The sequence below is a fragment of the Psittacula echo genome (assembly GCF_963264785.1).
Source record: "Psittacula echo genome assembly, chromosome: 8".
NCBI classification, from domain to species: Eukaryota; Metazoa; Chordata; class Aves; order Psittaciformes; family Psittacidae; genus Psittacula; species Psittacula echo.
In genome coordinates this window covers 22,577,298-22,587,940 of record NC_137744.1, presented here as the reverse complement: position 1 = coordinate 22,587,940, position 10,643 = coordinate 22,577,298, and the positions used below count along the sequence as shown (strand labels likewise).

Here is a 10,643-nt window from a genome sequence, read left to right as displayed (position 1 = left end):
CAGGCTCTGCAGCCTCCTGAGGCACCGACTGCCACAATGCAATTATGGACGGTATGAAACAGTACTTCCTTTTGGGTGTGTTTGCTTTAAACCTGCTGCTTAATGACTTTGTTGGATGCCCCCTCAGAAAGTGAACAATTATTCAGCATGTTACAGGCTGCTGTCGTGTCCCTCTGCAGGCATCTCTATTCCTAACCTGAAGAGTTCTTGTCTGGTTAATTCCTTCTTCTAGTGAAGCTGCTCTGTATCTCAAAGATAAGTGTGGGGTTTTTATTACTTCTCTCTTTCCTCTTGGACAAAAGTGTCAGGAAAACCTTATCATAGTTAAATGATTCTTTGGGCCCTCTTTGTGCCAAAATAATTAGTTTTCAGCTCTTGGAAATTGCCAAGAGCTTCTGAAAGGAAGAGAAAACTTTGTTCTTGTGCTCCCCTTCAGATTGAGGTTGCATTCATATCCCAAACTAGGTAAGAGCATGCAGCAAGTAAACAGGAGAAGGGTCTGGATGTGAAGTTCTCCTTTGCTGCCAACAAGCCTTCCAACTTAATACACACAAATCGAGTGAGTGCAAGGAAGTGACAAAATGGGGACCTGAGAGATCAGGAAGCTCGGTAATTCAGTCAGTACTGAGCAAGGTCAGCAGTGCTAAACAAGAACAAAGATAGTGACTGCAGACAGAGCGGAGGTTGGTGTGGGATTTTGTTCTACTTAGTCCAGAATAAGCACAATATTTTCTATCATGTATAAATCTTGAGAGAGAGGAGTAAAAAGGGTTTTTATTTAAAGTGCTCCCATCTGGCATAAATACCCCATTGGAGAGAGGGAAATGCAAATCTCAGATCCAGGAGCAAGCATCTGCAGGGAACACCTCGCTGCCCATTCTGTCTGGTACAGCTCTTCCACCTTGTGCCTGCCCTGTCACGCTCGAGCTGACTCCTCCAGCCCCTGCACACCTATTTCTTGCTTGCTGCTGTGTCTCAGCTTTAGGGTTTCCCATCTGCACTGCGCTGGCTGCTCCTGCCATCTCCTTCTTTTCACGTCACTGCACAGGGAGCTGGTCGTGCAAGATGAGGTTGTGTCCGTGCCTAAGCTCTTCCTGGCAAGAACCCCTACCAGATACCTCAGGAGATGAGCCTTTGCTTCCTCTTCTTCATTGTTTATCTAGAAATAAAACACCTAAACAACCAAAGGGCACCTATTGAGGAAGGAAAGGATGGTTTACATTCTGCTGTGCTTTCTGCTGAGTTCCCTGCCCACCTCACAGTGCTGCCGGGGCCTTCCTCTCCCATCCCGCCTTGCTGGCTTGTTACCACCCACCCATTAGATCATGTCTGAAATTAGCTGGTGACAACTACAGGGCAGGGTTGGCTTCTCTCGCCTCCTTAGCAAAGGCTTGGCACAGTTTTGAGTGGGTTTGCAAAAAATAGTTAAAACCAACAAAATAAGCCCTTGTGCAGAGGAGGGAACCGAGGTGGGAAGGCTGGGTACCTGGGGGAGGTGCTGGTGCAGGTCTGGTGCAGAGACAGCAAGAGCTCATGTGGCATCAGAGCTTGTGCTCAAAGTAGATAGTTCTGTCCACTGTGTAAGAGTGGACATCCTGAATAGCCATGATGATGAAATATTGGATTCACTTGGGGGGGGGATATAATGTTTTGACCCAAATGTTTATGATAAAACACAACACTTCTATTGCACGGTGTTTTCTGTAGTAGTTTTGGGGGTTTTGGGCAACTAAATGGTGATAAAATAGACATCCTGATGCATGAAAGTGTTCAGTTTCAGTAAGATGATGATGATCTGTTAAGGTGATGTTGGAAACATTAACATTCATCCCTACATAATACATTAGATTTCCAGTTCAGAACCAGTAACTTGATTTTAGGTGCTCTCAGCAGGGAGTTAACATCCCATAGAGTGCTGTCCCTCCATATTATGGAGACTGTCCCTTTTTCGAGACACAAGGTGATGCCAGCAGGGGACAGTGGGTGTTCCTGGAGGAGGGAAAAGATGCTGAGGGCTGACAAGTGACTTGCAGATCCCAAATTGGAATGCTGAAGGCTCCCTGAAACTCGCAGCAGGGCCTGGGCTGCTTTGGATCAGGCACAAGCAGGATGTAGAGTGCATGGTCAGGTTAGATAAACTTTCTCTGTGGGAGATACTTTGAACTCTGTGAGGGAGAATTTCTGTTGCAGGCAAACCACATACATAGTGAATAATCATGGCTGTGTCCAGAAATGAAAGAGCCAAGTGTGGCTTTCCCCTCATGGTGAATCCCGTCAGTTAGAGCAGGTCCCCAGCCTACATGAGTGTTCTTTGTCATAAAAGAAATGCTGATAGGCAATAGATTAAGCAATGGTAACTTCTCACTATGTGGCACAAATGTGACTTTCCTAACCAGTTCCTGTTAGCTTCAGTCTATTTAAAGCTGTGTTTTCAGGTGTCAGTTCTGGTAAGCATACACTGGGTTTAGGACTTCCTCACAGAAACACAGGCAGAAGGATGGAGTTTTCCTCAGAAGAAGCAATATTTTTAGTCTGTCTTTATATTTTTACCTTGTAGAATGTAATAAAAGCCAAATCCTGCTACTTTGCACCTTCATTTAAATCATATTGTTGCTTTCCGCACGGTAATACTTTGGATTATTATATTCTTTTTTTTATAATGCCTTTCATCCAAAGATCTCAAGCTGATTTGGCCTGATTCCCAGGTACAGCTTAGCAACACTTAGCATAAGACCAGTAAAAGGAAGTAAGAGGGAGTTTCGTGCACTTCTTGGCTGGCTGTCAATTCAAATGTACCTACAGGTTGGAGCATCCCTGGCCCCTGAGCCCCCGCTTCCTGTGGCTGTGGCTGCTGGGTGTGAGTTTGTCTCAGCCAGAAATCCCTCTGCCTTTCCTTTCCCCTGCCCCCCAAACAAGCTCTGTTCTCTCCCCGCATTTATAAGAGAGAGGGTATGTGACTTTATGTGGGGAGAACTTGGTGGGATGTGTAGGGGGGACCCACCCCATTAATCTGATGTTATTTTGTTGTCTGATCGCAAATATGCACGAAGCCAAAGTCACTTTCAGTTCTGTATCTCCCTGCATGTGTATAGGTATGTGCAGTGTTAATTTCTTTTCCTCATCTTTGCATTTAGAGTAACTCAGTTCTCCCGTTTGCTGTATTTACTGAGGTGGTTTCAGTTTCTTTTTCAGTTGCCAGAATGTTTTCTAAGCTTTTATTCTGAATGTTGTTTCTTCTTTGGAGAGGCTGTTGGACTTTGGAACCAGCACTTATAGGAAAAGCCTTGCGTGTCTGGAAATCCGCTCCAGCTTGGTTTGCTGTTCAAAGTGCTGCTTCCGAGGTTCATTTTTATGTCTCCTTGGAGGTATTTTGTCAGAGTACTGCTTATCTTACTGCAAAACAATCCACCATCGTAGCTAACCACTCACTTCCTCACCCCCTGCTCACTGGTCTTGAAAGCAAACGGTGTCTGCTCTTACGCAGTGATCTAGCTTCACCTTTGGACCATGGGCAGCATTAGCTGAGCTCACATAAAAGCCATGCAGAAAGAGGAAGGATACTCTGTGCCATACACAGCAAAGGGTTAACCCGTGTGCTGAGGAGGGGGGGAGAAAATCAGGCTCTGGCAGGACTCTGAGTTGCCCTGGATTATTTTCCTGCACATACAGCTTTCTCTTTTTGTGGTTAAATATGACGGTTACAGTGTAGTATTTATGCACAGTCAGTAACTCAGCACAAAACATGCTGCAGTCAGGGCATGTATCTGTAGCCTGTTCCTTATACTTCTGCTGAAACTGGAATTCTTGCATTCACTGAAGCCTGTGTAAAGAAATTGAGGTGCACATCTCCATGGGAGACTTACACAAACTCCAATGGCCCACAGTGATGTTGGATTTGCACCTCAGCTCCTGCTTCTGTCCTCCAGGCTGCCAACACAGTCTCCTGAAAGGCACCAGAAAGGCAAGTTTTGGCTCAGGCTCCCAAACTCTTGCTCGTCTTTTGTGGAATGACTGCAAGTGAAAGGGGCAGGGATCTTTAAGGGCTGAGTCACAATTTTGTGGAAGTTTGTTGTGTAGTTACAAAATCACACACACAAAAAGAAAGTGCTGCTGAGCAATAGCCTGGAGAACACTGGTTTGCTTTTATTCCTTGGTTTCAGAAGGGGCTGTGTGACATTGGCAGCCTTTTCTGCTGTCTGGCTTAAGAGCAGCTGAGGGCTGATGGGTGAGAATATTTAGCCCTGATGCAGCACACTATCAAAGGACTTGAATTTGGTCAGCTTCTGCCATCCTCAATGTAACTCTGTATTCTCACTCTGCCATGCAGTTACTGAAGCTGTAAAGGAGAAGGTATTATTTAGCACAATTTCCTACCTTTCATACACAAATTCTTTATGTAAATAGGGGATTTCATCTTTTTGAAAGGGACAGTATAGATCTGTGGCTTCTGAATCCTCACTGTGGTGTTGAAAACTGCATCTTGTGTGGTGCAAAGCAAGTCCCTCAGCTCTGACGGCAGCCCCTTTTGTTGTGTGGTAAGGATAATACTTCCAACTCACAGGATGGATTAGTCAGTATTTTTATAGTGGTTTAACAGTGACCATTTCTGCTGTGGCTTGAAGCCTTTTAAATCAAGCAGGAAAGTCACCAGGGCAGCTGTATTACAAGACCAAGATAGGGAGCCACAGAAGCAGAGGGAGGTTTGAAGGGTTTAGCTGTTGATCCAGATTGTAAGGAGATAATTTCTGACTAAGGTATCAAGTATGCCCCAAATTCAGGTGCTAATCGGTGCAAAGCTGACCTCCTTCAGTGCCTAAAGGAGCATGGCTAATGGCTCACAGGTATATTCCTCATTCAGGTCAGAAAGCAGCTAGGCGAGGGGAAAAAATAACAGATGAAGCAATATAAAAGCTTTAAGAAGAAAGGAAGATGGTTAAAGCTAAAATCCTGTTAGAAGCAACAGCTTAGATTCTAAGCTGTGTTAGGACAAGGAACAGAAAAATAGTAACTTATCAGCACAACAGGGAAAACCACCAGTGATCTGTTTGGTCAGAAACTGACTGTAATTATTCTCCCAGAATTATGTTCCTTTTTACTGTGGGATAGACTACATGGGAACTATCTCAAAACAATTATAGGAGAGCTTAATCTGCAGTAGCTGTTCTGATTAATTTCCCCACAGAGAGGGTTTCTTTCACTTTTGCAGCTGAAGGAATGTAGATGAGCGTAATTTCAATTAAAAGGCAAGAAAAGTTTGAACTTTACAGATGTAACAAATGTCTGCTGCTGTAGCTGCCAGAGAGCCAGCACTGCCAACACAGATTGTATGGAGGAGCAGTAAAGGAGCACTCGCCCTATCTGCATTCATGCACATTAGCAACCATGGGGTCTGTTAGTTGCAGGAATAAAGGAAGTCTCATTAAACTTAACAAATGTCTTGCACTGTGCCCAGAAAAATTGCTGGACTTCAGCTCTGGTGGTGTCCAGCAGGAGCAGGCTCCAAAAGCTGAAATCCTCAACGGAGAAAGACAGAGAGTATGCGAATCCTGCCTGCTACTGCCCTTGGAAAGGTCAGCCTCTGAAATGGGAAACAAGAGAATTTCATCTTGACCTTTAAATACTGTGTTTGGATGAGAAATGGCTTTTAGGTATCTGTCAGTGTGGAATAATAAAATAACAACTATATGGTGAGGGTATGAGGTTCTAATTGTTCAGCATTTCATAGAGCCTGATTGAGGACGGTGTAGGACGCGGGGCCTCCAGGTTGCCAGTTGGAATTGGCTGAGGTCAGCTGGAGTCAGAAGTTAGTCTCTGATCTCATCTGGTTGCTGTGAAGGAAATGCATAGGTGGCCTCATCAAGCTGTCAGCACTGGGACCTAGCGGAATTAGCTGGCATCTTATACCAATAGCGTAGTTTCCATTCACTCCTTAGCAAATCTATTCCTACCCAGGAGTTCTCTTTCTAGACTAACATGCAGCAGTGTTTGTATCTGGTATCTGCATTTTTGTCTTGCTTTATAGAGATTCGAGTCCTGTTTCTTTCAGTCTGGCGCCACTCCTATGCACTAATCACTTGTGTAAAAGTATTTATCTGTTTATCCACCCTGGCATCTCTGCTATGATGGTTAAAATTCAGCAGCCCTGATCACAGTTGTACTTGCACATACGCAGCTTATGGAGGGGGCCTGGAATCTCTGAGTTTGACAGTGTTTGTTTTCAAAATGAGCTGCTCTTCAACTAGGAATTTATCCGCTTTTGGTTCACTAAAAATAATTTGCTTGTGTTACATGAAAAATATTTGCAGAACCTGAGATTTTTGGAAATACCGACTTCTAAAACTAATATTGAGACTTGTCACTGTCCTGTATTCAGATGCTGGGGTTTTTTGGTGACAACAGGGACAAGTACACCCCTGAATTAAATGAATTTACAGCTGATCATTTTAATCAAGATGGAGCACGATATCTTTAGAATATTCGTATTTCAAGCTGCTTTGGATTTTAGAATTTACCTGTGGTGTTGAGGAACAACAGCATTTCCCAAGTGCTTCACAGAATGAAAACTCTTTGCCTGTTGTTCAAACTAACACAAAAATAAGGCGTGGAAAAAGCCTTTGGGTCTAAAAGCATTGGAAAATATTATCAGTTTCTTAATTATTGTTTTAAACTGAGATTCACGTTGACAGTGCTGCTTTTGTGTGTGTTGGATTCAGTCCTGGAAGCAAACAAGCATTCAGGAGCAGACATGGAGCTGAATGTTTCCTTGGTCTCTGCATTTACCCAGTCAGGATCATGCAGGGGCCTGTCCCAGCATTGCCTCATAGCAGCTCAGCCCTCCAATTTCCCCTTGGAGCTGGACACGGAGATCCTGTCTTTCAAATGGAGACGTTCATTATCCTTACCTGAGCGGTAGGTTAAAGAAAGGGTTTTTACTTTGCAGACCTGTGAAAAATGGTGGAGATGAGTGAAAGGAAAGCCCTTACATTTAAACTGGAAGCTGTCTTGTCCAGATATTAGTACATTTAACTGTTTAGGGAATCAGGTTGTCACTGGGAAAGAGAATCTCCTGTTGGAGGTAAGGAAATCCCCATCTACTCCATCTCAGTAACACCATGCTGCCGTTAGCGTTGTTTGTTGCCCTTCTGAACCTCTCATTGCTCCGCAGTCACTTTTTTGTTGGCTAAAGCGTGCAATGGGCTCTATGCCAGTGCCTGAGTTCAAAGCACAACTATATGTTTTCCTAATTTTCTTGCATTATAACTCAATGGCTTTCTAATCCATTCCCTCCTGCTTCCAGACAGGTGATACACTGCTTTAAGGCCATGACACCATCTGTGGTGTGAAGTAACAACTTCCCTACCTTGGTCACTGCTGTGAATGCCCCATCCCTGGTGGTGTTCAAGGCCAGGTTGGGCACAGCCTTGGGTGCCATGGTTTAGTGTGAGGTGTCCCTGCCCATGGCAGGGGATTGGAACTGGATCATCTTAAGGCCCTTTCCAACCTTATTCTATGATTCTATGATTACTGTGTAGGATGAGGCAGTGGAGCTCGGGAGTACTTTGTTTTTTAACGTGTTGCCATCCTGCCTTCACCCAGGTACCATGAGGTGTCCTGTCGGCCGTTACCTGACTGGGAACAACCACATGTGGAGCCCTGAGGACTTAGTGCTTAAGTGTACGCCGAAATACAGCCCCGGAGCGGTGATACCGCCGGAGGACGAGCCCAGCTGCTTCGCTCGGTCCCTAGGGGCCAACCCACAGCTCCCCTCAGCCCCACTGGGACCCCCATCGAGGGTAGGCCGCGACGGGCAGGTGTGAGGCAGCGGCTCGGCCTGTGTGGTGACTCAGCGGCGGGACGGTTACCGTAAAGCCGGTAGCAGCGTGTGTATGGAGGGGGCCCACCCAGACCGACACCGTGAGGCGGCCGCAACCGCACCGCCCGCTCTCCCGCCCCACGGAGCCCCTGGGGCGAGGGGCGGGGAACCCCGCAGAGGGGCGGAGCGGGGTGACAGGTGCGCGCGCGCGGAGGGGTCCGGCGGCGGCAGCGCGTCCCTCACCCCCCCCCCCATCCCTCCCCTCCGCCATGAATATGCAAATGCAGGTATAATTGCCAGCCAATGGCGTGCGCGCTGGTCACATGGTGCTGGTGGAGGCTCAGGGAAGAGAAGTTGGGTCTCGGTGAGCGCAGGCAGCGCCGCGAGCAGCAGCAGTCGGAGCCGCAGCCCCAGCGAGCCGGGCAGGGCGGGCGGGCGGCCGGGGCAGCGAGCCACACAGCCGCTCCCCGCTCCCTCCTCCCCGCGGGGTGCCCGGCGGGCCGGGGGCTCTGCCTGGACCATGCCGATCCTCCTCTTCCTCATAGACACGTCCGCCTCCATGAACCAGCGGGCGTATCTGGGCACCAGCTACCTGGACATCGCCAAGGGCGCTGTGGAGATCTTCATGAAGGTGAGCGCGGGGCCGGGGAGGGGGAACCGCCGCCGCCGCGGTCGCCCCGTTCGCCCGCTCACGCCGCTTCTCTCCGCTCTCTCTCCGCAGCTGCGGGCCCGGGACCCGGCCAGCCGCGGCGACAGGTACATGCTGGTTACCTTCGACGAGCCGCCCTACTGTATCAAGGTAATAACCCCCCCGCGGCCGCCCCGGCCGTCCCGCGGCCGCCCCTGCGCCGCGGTGGGGCCGCCCTCGGCCCGGTGGCGGCGCGGCGCAGCCCTGTCCGGCCCGGCGGCGGCAGCAGCAGCCTGTGAAGATGGCGGACATTTTGCTTTTGTATGGAGGAGAGAGGCTGAGGGCGCTGCTGAGATGGAGGAGGGGGGGGGAGGAGACGGACGGGAGCGTGATTCACCGCCCCGGCGTGCCGAGGGGGGCGGGCCCCCGGCGGGCCGCGCTCCGCCTCCCGCGCCCCTGCTCGCTCGCCTCCCGTGAGGCGGTGGCTCCGGCGGGGGCCGCGCCTCGCCTCAGCCGCGGGTCGCTGCGGGGCACGGGGTGAGGGCAGGAGGCAGCGCCCTCCTCGCGTCCGTTGTGGGACGGAGGCACCCGTGACTGTTTTCCGCCGGCAGCGGGGCTGGGTGTTGGCGTTCCCCTTCCTCCGTACTCCTGCAGCGCTCTGTAAGCCGCACCAGTGTTGGCTAAGGTGCTTGTAATTGCGGCTCCGTGGAGGTTTGTGGTGAGGTGGAGGCTGCCTGACTGACTGCGCTTGTCCCTGTTTTCTCATTCCTCAACACTGAGGCAAGTAGGGCCATGCCATTTATCACGTCGACTGCACCACGAGGTTATGGCAAGAGGAAGAGAAATGGGGGCTCTGTGTCCCTTGTACTGTAGCCTTCACCTTGCCGATAGAAACATCTGACTTCAAATGTTTAAACAAAACATGCCACAGAACACATCATTGCCATGGGAGCTTTTGAATCCTCCTGGATTAGGACTTCATTTGCCATGGCTATCATAGTAGTTATAATCGTTGGCCTTGGACCCATAAGTTTGAAGGCTAAAGAAGTTCATGTAAAAATGTGTTGCTGGTCATCCCAGAGAATACGAACAAACCTTGTATAGATCCCCCAGCTAAAACTTCTTGAAGAGAGCCCATAAACCCCCCTGTACTCACTCATATTGTCTGTTCACATCTTTGATAATGGGGAACTTCATTCTCATTAGCTTTGAATCCTGGCTCCTTTCATAATCGGTATATTTACACAGCTAAGAAGTCCAGCCTGCACTCTGAAGTGATAGGAGTTGAGTCAGTATTTATTGTTATTGCAGTTCCTTTCCTCAGAAGGTGCAGAAGTAATCCTATTTCTGTGAGTTGAAACCATCCTTGAGTTAAAGGAACCTTCTCTCTGGCCAAAAACCCTGGTCTGCTCAAGAGAGGGTTTTTTTAGACATGATGCACACACCCTTTTCCCCATCCATGTTTGTGGCTGGGTATAAAACCTAAATCCTTGTTACGCTTCTGTTGAGTGTAGATATCTTGTGTTAAGGGCTTTTTCCCCTAGTTTTGTGTCAGGTATTTCCCAAGTGTACCTTTCTTGTGTTTGGGGAGGAAACCTTTTCACTGCAGTGTTAGCAAGCATACTGGTGGCTTAATAAAACCATGATTCTTCTGCTGGAGCTCTGTGGTAATGCTACAGGTTATTACCACATATATACTCGAATCTGCTGAGGAAGATGTTTCTGCTTAATGAGCATCTGTGTGCATTCTAATGTAATGAGCATCTGACTCTCCCCAGTTTTAGTAAATAGTAATTGGAAAAAATGGGACTGTGTGATATCCGTGGTAGTGTTCAGTCGTGTTTGATGTACAATAAATAGCAGAGGACAGGGGGAAGAAGCCTTGTGGTTCTTGTAACTTGCTAATGTCTCTTCTTAGAAATGTATTTTTCTAACTTAAGCATGCTGATTTTTGTTAAATTGGACCTTAGACAATCTTTTGGTAACTTGCTCAGGACCAAGCTGCAGATCCAATAAATACATGTTTATAGGAAGTATGATCACAGCTCCAGTACAACCATTACATAAAGGCTTCATGGCATAAATCAGCATGGTTAGGCTGTCATCTTGTCTCACTCCAGCACAGAAAGCCTCACAGCAACGTGATTCTTCCCCTCCTAGAAGATGTGTTCTCAAGACCTTTTGCTGGTGTTTCTGATGCCA

The 10,643-nt window shown here is 48.0% G+C and overlaps 1 protein-coding gene across 7 annotated transcripts in view; it reads left to right on the top strand.

The window, feature by feature from the left end:
* Nucleotides 1–8,158: 8,158 nt before the first annotated feature.
* Nucleotides 8,159–10,643, top strand: part of LOC308224529 (integrator complex subunit 6-like) — a 40,405-nt gene continuing 37,920 nt past the window's right edge. For all 7 annotated transcript variants that reach the window (XR_013957505.1, XR_013957506.1, XM_080624558.1 and 4 more), the window contains exons 1-2: nucleotides 8,159–8,444; nucleotides 8,535–8,612. Coding sequence is in view for 5 of the 7 variants with exons in the window: in XM_080624558.1 (XP_080480684.1) it covers nucleotides 8,334–8,444; nucleotides 8,535–8,612 (189 nt within the window). In the remaining 2 variants the exon portion in view is untranslated. The remainder of the gene's footprint in view (nucleotides 8,445–8,534; nucleotides 8,613–10,643) is intronic.